This window comes from Schistocerca nitens, chromosome 3, assembly GCF_023898315.1.
Source record: "Schistocerca nitens isolate TAMUIC-IGC-003100 chromosome 3, iqSchNite1.1, whole genome shotgun sequence".
NCBI classification, from domain to species: domain Eukaryota; kingdom Metazoa; phylum Arthropoda; class Insecta; order Orthoptera; family Acrididae; genus Schistocerca; species Schistocerca nitens.
Genome location: NC_064616.1, coordinates 317,352,087 through 317,371,639, shown reverse-complemented (window position 1 = coordinate 317,371,639; position 19,553 = coordinate 317,352,087). Strand labels below are relative to the sequence as shown.

Sequence of the window (19,553 nt, the reverse complement as noted above, 5' to 3'; positions counted from 1 at the left end):
TAATATATTCGGAAACATGATAAATCAGACTCTGACGAACAAAATATCAAAATTTAAATTCAAAAACAATATTTCAGACTCCTCTGGGGTAAAACTATGGCTCAGACAAGGAGAGGAACTCTCTTCCTTTCTTTTTATTTCTGAACCATAAAGAATAAAATGAAGAAAAGTTTCAGCTATGCTGCAAATTCAAAGGAGCTTATGAGTCACAGATGACTTGGCCATTTTTACTAGCAACAGCAGCTCAGCAGTCAGGAAAGTACACTCTCTTAAGGATGCAGCAAAGATAGTAAGACTACAAACCTCCTTTGAGAAGATAAAACACACATGATGAACATTAGCAATGGGCCAGAATGGATTATAATTAACAATGGAAAGACTGAAAGGGTCAAGAAGTTTAAGTACCTAGGTGAAGTACTCCAACAGAAAGGGCTAGAAAAAGAACCAACTGGTATGATGATCTGGAAATCTCCTGAGGTTATCCAGAGTATGAAGAGGGTTTCCGCACCAATGCAATGCAGGTTGCAACTGGTCTCAGTTGTTCTCACTCAGATTCATGAAAGGAGATACCACAGACCATTCAGTCCTGTTGATTCCTGTCTCCTGAAGGAAGGAGTTCATTAGGTGGTCTTGGGGTATTTCTGCATTATCACTGTGAAATATGAACCCATTGCCATAATGATGACTTTATGGGAGCACAACAGGCTGGGGGATCCTGACCAAATACTGCACAGTGTTGACTGATGCATGGGCCCCTGGCTACCTCCACATTTTTTGACAACAATCATTAGGCATCAGACAAACCCTCCATTCATTGGTGAAGAGAATCTGATGTCATTATGCAGTTTCCATTTCAGGAATTCCCTTGCCAATTTTCTTCATGCACCACAGTGCTGGGAAGTTTGTGCATTTTTCATAATGGATACCTAGAGGTCAGATTGTTCATTTGCAGTTGGTTGTGCATGGCGTTAGTTCACACAGCCATTTCCTTTTGCTTTCATTATGACTTTCTTTTTCAACTGCAGGGGCCCTCTAGTGATAAAGTTCTTATAGCATGGAACCACAGTCAATGCACAGTGCTGTGAAGACACCTTGCAGAAACTGTGGTATGCCATAAACTCAAAATGCCCAGGAATGTTATCAGATGGTCTCATCCTGTTGTACAATAATTTCTACCCCCACACTGCCAGTTGGGTGAAGGCTATGCTTCAACCATTTGGTTAGAAAACACAACATCATCCGTACAGCCTGTATCCTTCACCACGTCTTCAGCAACCTGAAGGAAGACATGCATGGATGTTGGTTTCATTCAGATAAGGAAGTGCAAAAGTGGGTGTGGTTGTGGATCCACCAGTGGCTGACTGTATTCTACAAAACAGGAACTGGTTACTCATCTCCCAGTGGGATAAATGTCTTAATGCATGTAGTGAAATACAAATACAAATAGTTTACTTTTGAATAGAAACATTCCATGGTCCAGTTGTGGTTGGTGTTCAGTTTTCATTTGTTTGCCCCTCATACATCTACATACACTGCAAGCCACCATATGGTGCATGGCAGAGGGTACACTGTACCACTACTGGTCATTTCCTTTCCTGCTCTACTGACAAATAGAGTGACGGAAAAACAATTACCTACATGCTTTTGTACAAGCCCTAATTTCTCTTATCATGTCTTCGTGGTCCTTATGTGAAATGTACATTGGTGACAGCAGAATCATTCTGTAGTCAGCTTCAAATGCTGGCTCTTTAACATCTATGATCAGTAGCTGATGAACAGGGAATCTTCACTTGTATTTGAAACTTACAGTTCAATTTATCACTCTGGTTGCCCCTTTGCATGGTAGGTTCTAAGTCAACAAGTTAAAATCCACCCGTACTAATGCTATTGGAATACAAACTTGCTTCAGAAGCCAAAATGTAGCTCTTGCATACAAATCAATATTGTTGTTTCCATAATGCCAGAACAAAATGTCAGCTGCAATTAGTAGCTCATAAAATGAATGTACATGCTGATAGTTTGAAGAATATGTGTGTAATCTGTATAACCATCTACCTTAAGAAACAAAAGAAGCAAATCAGAAGCTAGGTTTTCTTTCAACTGAAAATTCTTGCTCCTGAAATACTGTTTTAGTTTTGGAAGGAATTTCTGGAAATTTAGCTGTTGTTGTACTTTGACTGTCTATAATACCTTATTGTTTCTGAAAATTCAGCTATAGTATTTTGACAGTTTGTAATACTTTTTTACAATATGTTTCAGTGTACTTAAACTCATATTTAATCTTAGTGGAAATTAGTTGTCCCCTATAGTGTGTAACTATAAGTTACATGAAGATTGTTTAAATTCTGGTAATATGAGCTCAGATTTCCTGTGTCAGCATAAATCTTCATTGTTTAGGAATGTACATAATAAATGCACAAGCATGAAAACTTCTGTGATCAGTGATCATCACCATAAATTAATACATTATTTATCATGTGCACAAGCATCATATGAACATGGTTCTGAGGGACAACCAAAACGAAATTCAGAATAATTCTCAATGCCATATCAGTTAATGTAAACACATTGTTTGACTGTAACAATATTCATATCATTACCATTCTTTTGATTTAACCTTAAGCCTTGCTTGTTCTGCCATATAGTCTCTCTCAAAACCTCCCAGATTGCTAACACAAGTCATTTTCCATTTACATTAGCAAAATTTCTGGTTGTGTAGCTGCATACTCTAGACTCTTTGAACTACTGCCTGATGAGACAAAACTCATCCCAGATGCAAGGAACTGATAATCAGGGCACACCTCTTAATAAGCACATAGTCTTATTTGTCACCTTATGGGTGTACATTCGAAGCCAAGATAAGACTACAGTCAGGAGCTGTTTGGCAACAAGCTATCCCTTTGTGAAGATGCTATCATACGATAAATGTAAATTCATGTATCATTACTGACTGGACCATGAAAATGGCCAAATGGGTAAGTTCAGCTGCCTAATTAGAAAGGACCGTTTCCTTGGACCCCTAATCTTTGTACAGTGAAAGTACTGTGTCTTGTTTTTAGTGTAGATGATTATAATGATAGCACTGTGTACTGTGTTCATGTTGCTAATGGTGAGGAGATAACAAAGAGAAGGCAAAACATGATACTGGTACATAGTTACTCTTCAGTTGACCACTGAGCCCCTGTCCTACAGTCACCATGAATATTGTCAATATACAGATTCCATGAGTCATTGGGGAAAATTTAAGATCCATCTTATGATATTGCCTACCAAGTTTGTCCATTATGCCCTCAGAGTCTTAATGATCAAAGTCTTGTAGAACAGCTGTAAACTGGTTTCTATGAATTGTGGAAATGATTAAACTACACAGATTTCCATGTAATGTATTTTATTTATACATTTATTAACTCTAAAAACACTGTAATGACCAGATTTGGTTCTACATAAAACGTTTTTATGCAAGTAGACAACCACACTCTCATGATGATGCAGCGGCAAACACCATGAATGTCTGAAGCTACAATCCTTTTTAGACACAATATTTTCAGAAAACAGGCCTGTAAATTATTTAAACAGTTCACACACTTGAGGCTTGAGACAGTCACAAAGATGATTTAACATGCAGTACATAAAGTAAAACACATTAATCAGTTCAAAAGAGTTAACACAGCACTGCTTGATAATAGTACATCAAATAATCCATGTATGAATGTTTTCATATATACACAGTCCAATGTTTTTCATAGAAATGCTCAATGTGAACTTTGTGAATAGTGAATAGCTGTGCAAGTGTCAGTACAGTAAATCATAGACACTATAGAGATAGAACACAAATGCCAGAATAACCTTTAAACTCTACTTAGCCTAATCACAGTTTCTCAAAACCTCACATAGGCATTAGGTGAGTACTACCAGGTTCCAGACACTTTGACCATAGACATTGCTCCTTTATTCACTTCACCAGGACTTCCATGATAAAGCTATACACAGGTGTTAAGCATTTTCTTCCTGACTACATACTCTTTATGGGCTACATGAAATGTATTTTCAGTTGCAATTTCAAAAAACTGTCAGCTGGATGAGGGAATGATGACACTGGAAATTTGTGCCGGATGGGAACTCAAACCCAGATTTCCATCTAACTGCTTTGGCTATCCACCCACAACTCACAACCAGACCCAAACTTCCATATGTCATCATTTCTGCATCACTACCTGAACTTATACACACATTATGGAACTGCTGTGCAGGATATAACATTTTAATTGAACATTGTGCCTGGTATTTGGGGATAAGAAGAATGATGAGATGTTCTTTCGAATGTGCATGCATGTTCATAGAAATATTAAATCATTCTTCTTAAAAACACAGGCTCTGCAATACTGTATTTATGGGCTAGTTGTATGCAGGTGTCACTGATGCTGTTTCTGAGCCCAGATTGAAAATTTTGGGTGGCTTCCGACTATTCAATGACTGGCATACGAACATATTGTGACCTTGGAAACTATGTAATCACTTTGCCACTCAGAATGAACTGTGAGAATTAACAGTAATTTTGTTGTTTATGAAATATGTGGTGGTCTAGGAAATTAGAAAAGTTTATGAAAACATTTTACACATTCATGTTGGGAATATTCTATTTATGATTACAAGCATTACAAGCAAAACATTGAAAATTACATCAAATTATGCAAAAATCATGATTAATAGCTTAATCAGTGAGTGAAGCACATCATTTTGAAAAAAAATGTAGCTACTCCCAAATTTTAATGTTTATTATCTCATCAGTCCATTAATTTTAAAGAAATTTAAATATGTCACTGAAAAGCTGGAATGCCCATCTTTCTCAGTTGTCACTAAGTCCATAAATGCTTGCTATCTCACATGGAAACTGCAAGTGAAACTTTAGTAAAAAGTTTAATTAGTCACATATTGTGGTTATCAGATTTTCTAGTAAAACTAGATGCATCAAGGTAATCAGTAAATTGAAAATAATGCCTTGAGCAATGAATTTAAGTGGAGAAAAACTTAGTTAAGTTTCTCAAATATTTAAGCACCTATCACTTGTACACTATTCAGAAAAGTACAGAAATTGAAAAATAAGTACAAAAAACAGACAAACAAATAAATAGATCAATTATTAGTAGAGTTGCAATAAGAACAGATGGGAGGTTCCAGACAACTCTCTTTTAAACAAGGACGTGATGCACTATCCCATGACCAAAAATTGTTCACTGGCACCTTTACTCTCCTTAGGGGCCATATACTGATTGAAATTTATTCCGCATCTACATATTTCCTGTCGATTTTCTAATGCTTCATGTTGCCTCTGTCACTTAAATCTGAGCTCAAGAGGGTAATCAATAAGCCAAAAATTGATTATTTTAGGACACTCCTCAGATACATTCACTGGGCTGTTGTTTACAATGCTCACGGCATGAATGAAAAATATAACACTTTTGCTAATAAAGTGCTTACCTTATTTGAACACTGTTTCCCCCAAAACTAACCAAGGTTAGAGCAAAGTCTACAAAGAAGCCTACTCAAGGAATATGGGTATCTTGTAAAACAAAAAGAAAACTGTATCTGTCAATCCGAAACAGTTCTGATGTTTATGCTATAGCACATTACAAGAAATACTGCAAAATATTAAAGACTGTAATACAGACATCAAAGCAAATATATTACAAGGAAAAGATAGTCATATCAGATAACAAAATAAAGACAATATGGGATATAGTGAAGGAGGAGATTGGTAGAACCAGATATGAAGAGGGACAAATAGCATTAAGAGTAAATGATAGATTGGTGACAGATGTGTATAGTGTTCCAGAACTTTTTAACAAACATTTTATAACTGTTAGTGAAAAGATGAGGTTGTCAGGTTCTTTAGATGCTGCTATGGAATACCTCAGACCAGACATTTCAAGTAACTTCCATGATATGAATTTGACCCTCACTACCCCAGCAGAAATAATGTCCATCATAAAATCTTTAAAATCAAAAACATCTAGTGGGTATGATGAAATATCAACAAAGTTAATTAAAGCATGTGATTCTGAGCTAAGTAACATATTAAGCTATCTGTGTAACCAGTCGTTTATCAGTGGAATATTTTCTGAATGGTTGAAATATGCTGAAGCTAAGCCACTGTTTAAGAAGGGAGATAAAGAAATAGCATCATATTTGTGCCCAATTTCACTTTTGCCAGAATTCTCAAAAGTTTTGGAAAAAGTAATGTACAATTGGCTTCATAACCATCTTATTTCAAATAACATACTGTCAAAGTCACAGTTCGGATTTCTAAAGGGTTGTGATATTGAGAAGGCTATCTGCACTTACAGTGAAAATGTGCTTAATTCATTAGACAAAAAATTGCAGGCAACTGGTACATTTTGTGATGTGTCAAAGGCATTTGACTGTGTAAATCACAATATCCTTTGAAGTAAATTAGAATATTATGGTGTAACAGGAAATACTGCAAAATGGTTCAAATCTTATATCTCTGGCAGGAAACAAAGGGTGTTATTAGGAAAGTGACATGTATTAAGCTATCAGGCATCATAATTACATGTGGGGTCCCACAAGGTTCCATTTTAGGGCCCTTACTTTTTCTTGTCTATATCAATGACCTTTCATCAGTAACATTACCAGATGACAAGTTCACTTTGTTTGCCGGTGATACAAACATTGCAATAAATAGCAAATCAAGTGTATTCTTAGAAAGATCAGCTAATAAAATATTTGTGGATATAAATCACTGGTTCCTAGCCAATTCTTTGTCACTAAACTTTGAAAAAACACACTACATGCGGTTCAGAACTTGTAAGGGGTGTCCCACAAGTATATGCCTAACATATGATGACAAGCAGGTAGAAGAAGTGGACAGTGTTAAATTCTTGGAATTACAGCTTGATAATAAATTCAACTGGGAGGAGCACACCACAGAACTGCTGAAGCGTCTTAATAAATCTCTATTTGCAATGCGAATTGTTTCAGACATAGGGGATATAAAAATGAAAAAGCTGGCATACTATGCTTACTTTCATTCCATAATGTCATATGGGATTATTTTTTGGGGTAATTCATTAAGCCAAGCTAAAGTTTTCTGGGCACAAAAGCGTGCAGTAAGAGTTATATGTGGTGTGAACTCAGGAACATCCTGCAGAAGCCCGTTTAGGGAACTAGGGATACTAACTACTGCTTCCCAATATATTTATTCCTTAATGAAATTTCTCATTAAAAATATATCACTTTTTCAAACCAACAGCTCAATTCTTGGAATCAATACTAGAAATAAGAATAACCTTCACAAAGATTTAAAGCCACTTACTCTTGTACAAAAAGGTGTGCATTGTTCAGGAACACAAGTTTTCAATAACTTGCCAGCAGCAATAAAAAGGTTAACAAACAATGAAATTCAGTTTTAGGAGAATCCTAAAGGATTTATTGGTGGCCAACTCCTTCTACTCCATTGATTAACTTCTCAGTAGAACCAACCGGGGTTTTTTTTTTTTTTCGTGCGTGCGTGTGTGTGTGTGTGTGTAAGTTGAATATAACCTCTGCACAATTTCAGAACAGTAATGTGTTCATTGTAAATAAGTGTGTGTGTGTGTGTGTGTGTGTGTGTGTGTGTGTGTGTGTGTGTGTGTGTGTGTACAATCTAACTTCTGCACCACATCAGTACAGTAATGTGTTCATGGTAAATAAGTATTCTATTACATGTTTATTATCTTATAAAGAAAAAAACTTTTTTATTTTAAATTCAGTGCATTAGTGTTTGTAAAATGATTCTTTCATATAGTGTTCATTGGGACCTGTGGAATGGCACATTAGCTTATTTGTTTGTCATGTATTATTGTTTTTCTGACATGTTCTACACCCTGGAGGACTTCCTCACTACGGATCAATTGGAATGAAAGTAAATCTAATCTATCACCCCATATATGGAAGAATCATTTTAGTTCCCAACTGGTGATGTAAACATACATGCAGTTACATGAGTACTGTATGCAGAAATTAAAAGGGCACCTCTTTACAGCCAGAAAACATATCTTTAAATTTTTCACTGTGAACTAGCTGCAGAATCCACTCCACACTCCCCCCAAATAAGGTAGTTTACAGCAGGAGGTGTGTAAAGCTATGTAGTGACATGATACTTGCTTCATACCACATATCACAGTTTGACACATGTCCAAGAGAGAAAAATTACTTCAGACATTCAAAAGAGTTTAATACATTAAATGATAACAGAATTACCTCAGGTTACCACCCATATGTGAGGGCTTGCTAATTATAATACTCTACCAAACATGTCTATTCAGCATTTATCCAATGAATGTCAAAAAAATCTGATTTCCAAAATGATACCATATCCGAATCATACCACACTACTGGAAACATGTACAAGTTTTACTTTGTTAGTTTTGCAGGAATCTCTTCAAATATGTGACCTATAGTTGACACTTAGATTGTTTCAGCTCTTGACTATTTCATATGCTATTATGGCACATACGTAATATCGTGGGCCAGTAGAATACTTTCCTGTGAGCCTAAAATACGTCTCCTTAATCACATTCATTTCACAGATGTATAAATATATTGTATATAAGCCAGTGACAAATATAGTACCAAAATGAAGACATAAGGCATAATTTGTGTAAATTTTACAGACCCAGTTATTGTTCATAAATTATATGAAAGTATATATGTGCAAACAGTAAATGTCTAGTACTGTGAGCAATCCATCAAGATAAGCCAGTAACAAGAGTAATACCATAATATGGACTAGAGGTGTATGTATTTAATGTGTGCAAATGGCACAGTGGACATATTATTCTAATAGAAATGTGATTGAGTACTACATATTTCTATCACTGACAGTGCAAATACGTCTGCCTGTTATACAGCACTTTTTCATGTAAAAGTGGTACAAAAACTAGCATACTAATCAAGGTTACACAAACCCATCAAGAAATATTCCCTTGGCATACTATATGAATAAAGTACAAGGTATCAGAAAAAATATTTAAACTATGGGTGTTGTTATAAGCTGCTTATTATGGTGATAGACATTAATTGTAGTGTTTTATGAATTAATTTTATACATATAGATGGAAGATAACAATTTCATTTCTTGTTCAGTGTTCAGTGATGAGACTATATGCCATTCATGTGGAAAAGTGAACCACCACACTATAAGAATCTGGTGAACACAACAACCAAGTACTGTTATATCTGTGAGTGACTGGATGTGAGTTCATCATTATAACCCAGGACAGAAATGGACGAAGCTGCAAGGTGGAAGGGCAGTTGCAGAAGAGAACATGATACTGAGCAGTAGCTGAGCTCAGCATGGTTGATTGATGGTGTACAAGACACAGACTAGGACAAGCCCAAAGGAACCTATGCAACAACGAGGTGCAAAGCAAAATCTTCCACCACAATTATGTCAACAGGCCAAGAACAAAGAGAGACACAATCCAGGACATAGCCAGAGAGAAGAACAAGTGCCAAGAAAGGTTTTTATTGAGCAGTCTATAGTATATACAAATACAAATAGTAACCAACAATATCAGATGCGAGTACAGAACTGACTGACTGTTTACTGGGCAGCCGCATTTATACTGGCCATGAGGAGCACTATTGGCCAGCATATTCACATGGTGAGAAGAGTAACATGCTCCCTATGAGAGCACAGCACTGCAGTAAAACTATGCCCTCTAATGACCATGTGGATCCATTTCCCCTGACAGGTACTCAATTTCCACGGAGCTTGATACCATGATTCCAGACATACTATAGTCAAGTATGGGAGAGACACTCTTAGGCTTCAAGTGTTTTGTGACATTTACCAAGGCAACAGTTACTGCCCATTCTTTTTTGCCAAAAAGAAATCAAATATCTTAATATTTTGAAGATCTGGATTTTTCCACAATTGTGAGAACATACCAAAATGTTCATGTTTCAATAATATGGGGCACTACCACACTGGCAATACTTAAAAGCATGCCACAACAGTAAACTGTCTCGACAGTGGTTTGGCCATAAGGGTAATATCAATCTTGAATGTACAGTTGTCCTCCAAGGATGCCAGATTCCATGATATGTGATATTTTATTGTTGTGAGGGTTTGTGAAATATGCCTCTGCTTCTAACAGCATTGAGTGTTTTGCTATATATACAACAACACCAGTGAATGCAGTAACCCTAGGCATGCTCATAAAAGTATAAGATGAATTTGATTATTGTATGGATGACTCTCATGGGTCTGGTGGAGGGAACACGGAACATTTGCAAAAGATAAATGAAACCTAAATGTAATTGTGAAAAGTAATCCAGGATTGTGTTTGTATAGTGTAAACAATATTCACTTGAAAGAACAGGTGGTTCTTATGAAAATAAAAACTTCGTTCTCCAATGCATAAGTTAAAATTCAATACAAGATTCTATCTTCATTCATGTAGATGATATAGTCTTGTGAAATCAGATGAATCTTTTGAAACACCTTATGCAAATTTACTGTTTTGTTTCTTTGTAATGGACCAATAACAAGATGGTATATTGGACTGCCATTACAAAATAAAATAACTTCTCAATTTTCATGGTTGTTTGGCGAATTTCTTTGTTAAATAAATAAATAAGATACACCGTAATAATGCATTTGCATTTGAAACAGAGAATCAATTTATTTTTCAGGCATTGTTCAAAAACCCCATCAATATTTTAATGGTTTTCAATCATGATCTTTATTTCAAAGTGTTGGCTAATGATATTATTTACTAAAATACACATATTATCTGGTATAGTGAAATCATGATATTGAAGGATTCAATTTGTCATTATTTTCATTTTTATAGGTATAAATAAACATTCTTTACCTTTGGGTGGTCTTTCATACCTTCAGGTTCCTTTAAATTCCCTATCAAACATTTGAATTAAATTCTTACTTAGGATATGTTCCTTTTATGTCAGTTAAACTGTTAAACTTCTGTTGCTGTGTCAATGTAAGAGCTCATAACAAATGAATCCAGAATGTTTGAAACACAAACATCGCTGCAAAACATGCCAGACAGACACATGTGCAACATCTAACTCTTGACTGGTGTGACAAATAGGCTTTTGTGGATGGTTTCCAAAAATCTGTTAAATGCATCTACACCATGCATGAGCTCAAGGAAAAGCTTGTGGGTTTCCCATTACATAAAAATCAGAGTACTGAAATTATTGGTGCTACTATCAAATGCTGTAAGCTGTAGGAGATGCAGTGTTGTACTCAATGAAAATCATGATGCACAGTTTCAATTCAATTACACCTGTTGAAACAGAGATCACAACATGAATTTATTTGCTATGTTATCGCCATTTCACACACTGAGAAATGAATGAGCAACCAAACTAGCTGCACATGGCAAACCCCTACCAACAACCACATGAATCAGCAAATGATGCCAAGATAAATTTTTAACTTCAATGCATACGTTAAAATTCATCTCAAGTTTCCATCTTCATTCATGTAGAAGGTATAGTCTTGTGAACTGGATGAATCTTTTTGAAACACTCTGTATTATAACAATTTCAATGGACAAAAGTAATGTTTTTTCTGAAGAAGAGGACCAAAATATGAGGGGTTGAGAGAAAAATGTATTATAAAACAAGTGGTTAAAAAATCAAGGTCTTATAGGAAAATGGGCTGCACCTTTGTCGTGATACAGCAATGACGATAGGACAATAGGGAATTGATGATCAAGGTAATGACTGTTTGTCAGTGCTCTAGCTTATGCAGGCAAGTATAAAAACAGCTAGTGTAAGAAATATGGCATAATTTATTTATTTATTTATTTATTTATTTAGCCATCTGTGGACATTTTAAAATGTATGGATGTTGTCAGTTTATGTACATTCATATATTTATATTTATACAGTTTGTTGTTACCTGTAGTTAAACATTGTGACCTGTAAGTTATTTACAATCATTTTTGGTCCTTATCAAAACGTTACATATAGTTAAATATTGTGAAACAAGAGTTATTTTTTAGTTTTTGTAGTAGTGCAAAAAAACTGGATCAATATTGTCCTTTTTAATGGCGTTTAGGTATTTACAAGTTTGAGCACATTTTCTAATTTCTTTAGTAATCCTTTTAATTGGTGGGTGTTCCAATAGGAATTAATGCTTTGGGAAATGTTTCTTCAAACTTTAATTTAAACTCATATATAAAATTGGAGAATTTTCTATTCACTTAATTTCTGTATATACTCCTTCCCAACTTTCATGTGTTAACTTTAAAGAAAACTCCTGCAAAGCTGATGGAGAGTAGACTCTTTTATATACATGCAGTTTTGATTCTTTTTTTTTACACAAGCTTTTACTTTTATAATCTGACATAGATGGTCAGACAGTCCCAGATTTTTAAGAAGTATATCACAGTTTTCTCTGCCTACATCTGTAGCTACATGGTCAGTGGTAGATGATGAATGTGTGTTTATTATTGTTGCACAGTTGATTAGTGATGACATGCCAAAACTATGTAGCATATTCATAAATGTGTTACTGGTGTCATCTGTTTTAGCTGTATTTATGTTAAAGTCCCCACACAAAAGGATATTATGTTACTGCGTCAACGTTAGTTCTAGGCTTTGTACACTACTGGCCATTAAAATTGCTACACCACGAAGATGACGTGCTACAGACGTGAAATTTAACTGACAGGAAGAAGATGCTGTGATATGCAAATGATTAGCTTTTCAGAGCATTCACACAAGGATGGCGCCAGTGGCGACACTTACATCGTGCTCACATGAGGAAAGTTTCCAACCGATTTCTCATACACAAACAGCAGTTGACCGGTGTTGCCTGGTGAAACATTGTTGTGATGCCTCGTGTAATGAGAAGAAATTCGTACCATCACATTTCTGACTTTGATAAAGGTCGAATTGTAGCCTATCGTGATTGTGGTGTATCGTATCGCGACATTGCTGCTCGCGTTGGTCGAGACCCAATGACTGTTAGCAGAATATGGAATCAGTGGGTTCAGGAGGGTAATATGAAACGCCGTGCTGGATCCCAATGGCCTCGTATCACTAGCAGTCGAGATGACAGGCATCTTATCCGCATGGCTGTAATGGATCGTGCAGCCATGTCTCGATCCCTGAGTCAACAGATAGGGACGTTTGCAAGACAACAACCATCTGCACGAACAGTTTGACAACGTATGCAGCAGCATGGACTATCAGCTCGGAGACCATGGCTGCGGTTACCCTTGATGCTGCATCACAGACAGGAGCATCTGTGATGGTGTACTCAACGACAAACCTGGGTGCACGAATGGCAAAACGTCATTTTTTCGGATGAATCCAGGTTCTGTTTACAGCATGATGATGGTCGCATCCGTGTTTGGTGACATTGCGGTGAATGTACATTGGAAGTGTGTATTCGTCATCGCCATACTGGCGTATCACCCGGCGTGATGGTATGGGGTGCCATTGGTTACACGTCTTGGTCACCTCTTGTTCACATGATGGCACTTTGAACAGTGGACGTTACATTTCAGATGTGTTACGACTCGTGGCTCTACCCTTCATTCGATCTCTGCAAAACCCCACATTTCAGCAGGATAATGCACAACCGCATGTTGCAGGTCCTGTACGGGCCTTTCTGGATACAGAAAATATTCTACTGCTGCCCTGGCCAGCACATTCTCAAGATCTCTCACCAATTGAAAACATCTTGTCAATGGTGGCCGAGCAACTGGCTAGTCACAATATGCCGTTCACTACTCTTGATGAACTGTGGTATAGTATTGAAGCTGCATGGGCAGCTGTACCTGTACACGCCATCCAAGCTGTTTGACTCAATGCCCAGGCATACCAAGGCCATTATTACGGCCACACATGGTTGTTCTGGGTACTGATTTCTCAGGATCTATGCACCCAAACTGCGCAAAAATGTAATCACATGTCAATTTTGGTATGATATATTTGTCCAATGAATACCCATTTATCATCTGCATTTCATCTTGGTGTAGCAATTTTAATGGCCAGTAGTGTATAAATTTTGAAAAGAGTATTTCTAAATTACCACTGGGAGAATGGTACACACATAATACAGTTAGTTTCTTGGACATATTTATAGCAACTATCTCTGTTGCTGACACTTCAAAGTCTTTGTCTACACTTAGCATGATAATATAATTTCTGACTTTAAATTCAATACCGTTCTTAACATAAATACATGACCCTGTAATGAAAGTGTGTGTTAATTTATCATTTCTGTTTGTATTAAGATGAACTGAAAATTTATATATAAATGCATGTAACATCACATTTTTGTCCATTCATTATTAATATCATCAAACATCTCATTTTTAAGATTGTAGTAGTAGTTCTGGTTTATACATTTGTTTAAAGTGAAAGCCCTGTGTCACAATGAATATGATGCAAATCAAGAACAATGTGCTGAAAAAGGATTCCATTCTGTTACAGAACTTCTATGTGTCTATATTAGATATAGACAGGTGACAGAGACTGAGGCAGATAAAGATGAGCTGAACTTTGTTTCAGCAATAATTGGTAGTCTTGCATGTCTGGGACTAGACTTAGTGGCCAATTTCCAGGAAAGAAGTGTATTTGTTGTGCACTTGGTTGGTGCTGGTGTTTGTTTTTTTGGTGGAACAGTTTACTTTGTGATGCAGGTAAGACCTTTAACAATCACTCAGAATGTCAAAATTATTTAGACAAATTTTCTTCAAGAATATTCAGCCTTCATGACTCTCCACAGAACAAATATACACTTGGGAAAAAAAAAAAAAAAAAAAAAAAAAAAAAAAAACCACAGCACCAAGAAGGAGTTGTGAGATATAAATGAAAGTTGGTAGGTGCATTTCTACACCTGAAAGATGATATCTATTGAGATTTCATGCCAGTTGCATAAGAATGATGCTAGTAGCACCTCTGTGATGATGCAAATCACATGTGCTTTAAATACATGCTGTAACAGTTGTGAGTGTTAGTTATCTATGAGATTGGATGTGGTGAATTGATGTTAGTCAAAAATGCCTTTAAGACCACAAAAATGCCATTGTCAACACCTCACTGTGTTTCATCAAGGATGCAAAATAGGGCTACGAGAAGCTCGATGTTCCTTCTGCAATTTTGCAGAAAGACTTGGCAGAATGTAGCCACTGTACATGATTGATGGTAGTGGTGGTCACGAGAATATATGATCACAAGAAGACTGGCTCTAGATAGCCATGTGGCACTACCTAGAGGGAAGAGCATCATGCCTGATGTATGGCTCTGGCACCTCATACTGCATCTACAGCAGCAATGTGAGCAGCAGTTGACACCTCAATGCAATGAACTGCTACAAATTGGTTGCTTCAAGGACAGCTCCATGCTAGATGCCCTGTAGCATGCATTCCACTGACTCCAAACTAACACCATTTGCGACTTCAGTGGCGTCAACTGACAGCTCATTGGAGGACAGGTTGAAGGTCTGTTGTGTTTTCTGATGAAAGCTGTTTCTGCCTAAATGCCAGTGATGGCTGTGTGCTGGTTAGAAGGAGGCCAGTTGAGGGCCTTCACCCAACCTGTCTGTGTGCTAAACACGCTGGACCTACACCTGGACTTATGCTCTGGAGTGCAATTTTGCATGATAACAGGAGCATTCTTGTGATTATCCCATGGACTCTGACTGCAAAATAGTATGTCAGTCTGGTGATTTTACCTGTTGTGCTGGCATTCATGAACAGCATTCCAAGTGGCGTTTTCCAACAAGATAATGCTCACCCACACACTGCTGTTGTGGCCCAACATGTTCTACAGAGTGTTGACATGTTGCCTTGGCCCACTCGTTCACTAGATTTGTCTGCAATCAAGAGCATATGGGATATCATTGGATGACAACTCCAGCATCATCCACAAAAAACATTAACCATTCTTGTATTGCCCAACCTAGTGCAACAGGCATGGAATTCCATCCCACAAACTAACATCTGGCAGGTGTATAACACAATGTTTGCATGCTTGCATTCAAGACTGGTGGTTACACAGGTTATTAACGTATCAGCATTTCACATTTGCAATGTCTCATGTTCACATTAACCTGTGATCTCACAATATCAATATGTTAAATATGTTACCCAGTCAGATATATTCCTGAAATTTCATTACTCTACATTAATTATTTATTGATGCGATTTTTTTTCCATCAGTGTATATGTGAAACTATAGCATCAAATTTAGGTATATGTTTCTGCAATTCACATATTCACACATCGTTGTTGTTTCTGGGGTTGTAAGTAATAAATCTTTACATTAAAAGGCTATTGTTTGCATGGAATCTAGCAACTCACCCCTGCTTCGCTGCGGTAGCACTAAGTATCTATGGCCACATGACTTGTTTACAGAGCAATAATAAATTGCATATATATAAATCTTCCTTGTGTATCAGTCTTCTGTTGATCAAAACCATACCAAAATCCCTACAGCAGTTCCTGAGATTAGCCTTTACATACAAACAGAAGAATGTGGTGGGAAGATTTTAATTTAGTAATACATGTAGAACAAATCTTTTCTAAGCATTTTGGCACTCAGTTTTGTTTGAATGAGAAAGTTACAATCCATACGTTCAGAAACACAAGAGATTGATGTGGTTTTGTGAACAGGAATACAGTAGTTTTCATGAATATTGTACTGTAAAACATTAGCTGTGTAACTGGTACAAGATAACACAAAAAAGAGGAATTTTTGAAATCAAGTGCAGAAAATATACCATCAGCTAAAGAATACCTTACCATTTAGTGTGCTCCCTATGCTCTCATTCATACAAGCTACAGATCATACACGTACTGGGGAAAATAATCATCAGTTGTGATTCTATTGGGGAATGAATACAAACATAAACAAATACAGTGATTGTGTGGTCACCTGTAGATATCAGGATAAACCGTTTCCTCCTGTAAGTTATATAGAATAGGTGACTGTCATCGCTGGGTAGACTTTAATGTTAGTTCATTTGAGGAACTCACTTTACACAGATGAAATACAACAATATGGTGCATAGTTTCCTCTCAGGTAATATTATACCTTCATTGTCTGAAAATGATCAGGTAATAACGACTCTCAGTTTGGATCAGTATGCTGGAAAGCTGTAATCTTTTGTTACCCTTTCATTGGACAATTTTCTGCAACTTCAAAGTGCCTGATTTCAACAGGATTATGTAACATCAAATCCAGAAACACAAGGAAGTCAATTACAGTTGTGAAAAACCTTATGCTTAAGAATGTCAAGTCGAAATTAAGTGTTGATTCCCTCATATCTGAGATCACTCAGTTGATTACTGTGTGAAATTGTTCCCATATAAAGCTATCTAAAAAATTGTCTTCATGATTTGGTGAATGACTCTGAGTGAATTAAAACAATGAACTTACGAGAACATTCATGGCATACCAGGTGATGTGTTGGAGTGAGCCAATGGGCACATTAATACATGTAAAGGAGAAAGCTATGTACACTATGTAATTTTCAATCATTAATAATTTGAATTACTATCTTTGAAAGGCTAGTTTAGTTGTAATAGTCCATTTTCAATCAATAAAACACATTCATTAGAATTATTCTGGCTTTGATGGGTTTTCAAAAGTTTCCTTTGCTGTGTATTACAGTTGAACAAAATGTCCTCATAAATAATGAAATATTCCATTTTGTCTTCTTAAATCAAGCTGAGGTAAGTTTATTCATTTTTCAATACTTTCACTAAAAGTATTTTTAAAATATCTGTTGGGAATGTGTGCTTTATTGTAAACAGAAGAGTTTTCCACGTGATTATTCAGTTTGATGACAACTGAGGTTACAATTTGCTCTTGATTTCTTTATATCATGAAGAGATATAATCACTTGTATGGCAACTAGGCCAGTTCATGATTTATGCTATTCATATTTTCATTCACATTTTATGTTTCTATTGGGGGACCTTTGCTGTAATTTTGATATTTTAATTTGACTTCAGTTTTGATGGTTCAGCTAATACAGGACAGTGCACTAGTTTTTGTTTCCTTGTTATCCTCCTCTAACATGATCCTCTGCATTACCATTATATAAAATTGTCTTGGCTGCACTATTCCTAATATGATTTAATATTGAGTCATAGAGTTATGATCTTTCTCCTCATTTCCTTTGTCTCTCAAGGTAGACTCTGTTACTCAGTTTTTTAATATTATTGTTGATGCAATGTTCACTTCAAATTACTACTGATATACATGTCTTTACTGTTTGTAGGTAGTTTAACACTCTATTAAAGTATCAGACACTAATATTAGAAATTAAATTTTAAAATATTTCTTCATTCTGTACTTTTCTTGTGCAGTTTGCAATATAGTGGTGTTTTTAATATTTAACTTTTATGAATGATTTCAGACAATAATAACACGACGCATGAAACAACAGAAACTATTTTATGTGCGCCTTTTATTGTCATTAATATGCTGTTGCTGCTGCTTCTCCACAGTAATACCAGGGGGCATTGCCATGTTTATATTTGATGGTATGATAACAGTTTCACAGGTGACATAAAAAAAAACTATGTTTAAATTAAGTGGTTTAACATTTATTTTTTTCTGTAATTTCAATCATCTCACATCCAATTAGTGGAGATATGACTGTTTTCCTTCATTACCCTCTATAACTGTGTTTTCTTCTTGATGCTTTGTGGATATGGTTGTTGCAGTGTGCTCCTTCAGTTTAAACTTATCTCTCTTGTTACTTTCATGCCAACAAAAATATATTATTGGACATGGAATTGGTGCATTCATAGTGAGTAACTGAAATGCCATAATATCAGTGATACAAATTACATATGGTGAACCTGAAACAGAGTGACATAAAAAATAAATTATTATAGCATATTAGGTGTGATGTTAGTTGTCGGTAGCCAGTGAATCACCACACTGTGTAGCTCTCTAGATAGGCAGAACTATCATATTAAGATGATATTTGTGCCATGATATTGCATAACAGCAGTCTATAATTACTTACAAACTTGTGGATTTTATTATACTGTCAGCAGTCATCTTGGTTTTGCAGTCACTAGTGTGATAAGACATTTACAATATATATATCTCATTAACCAGATACTGTTATTTCCAAGCTTGTTGAAGAGGAATGGAGTATCATGTTCACAGCACTGTGACAGCATTCAATGACACCACATCCAGGGAGATTCTTCCTGTAAGATTCTAGTTCATGGGTGGATATTAAAGAGAACTAGTAAGTTCATGAAGTTGTAAGTGGAGCCATAAGCAAGTAATAATGCCCTGTGAATCTGTGACTCACATTTTCTGACTGAATGAGTCAGAACCCGAGTGTTCTCTGCATCTTTAGCTTGTTGGAATGCTGTATGTACTGGTACTCACAATTGGGCACTAGAATGATAGCACACTTTTTTTCTTTGAGAATGTTATGCCATAAAGAAGACTGTAGTACTTTAGCACATTTCATAAAGTGATGTTAGCTGCTATGATTTGAGCTTGCTGTCAGTTATATGACTACCCATCTC

General features: G+C 36.1%; 1 protein-coding gene across 2 annotated transcripts in view; it reads left to right on the top strand.

Annotated features, from left to right (window-relative positions):
* LOC126249584 (DNA damage-regulated autophagy modulator protein 2-like) overlaps positions 1–19,553 on the top strand; it is a 235,703-nt gene that overhangs the window by 189,719 nt on the left and 26,431 nt on the right. For both annotated transcript variants that reach the window (XM_049951249.1, XM_049951248.1), the window contains exons 4-5: positions 14,482–14,690; positions 18,416–18,542. In XM_049951249.1, coding sequence (XP_049807206.1) covers positions 14,482–14,690; positions 18,416–18,542 — 336 coding nt within the window. The remainder of the gene's footprint in view (positions 1–14,481; positions 14,691–18,415; positions 18,543–19,553) is intronic.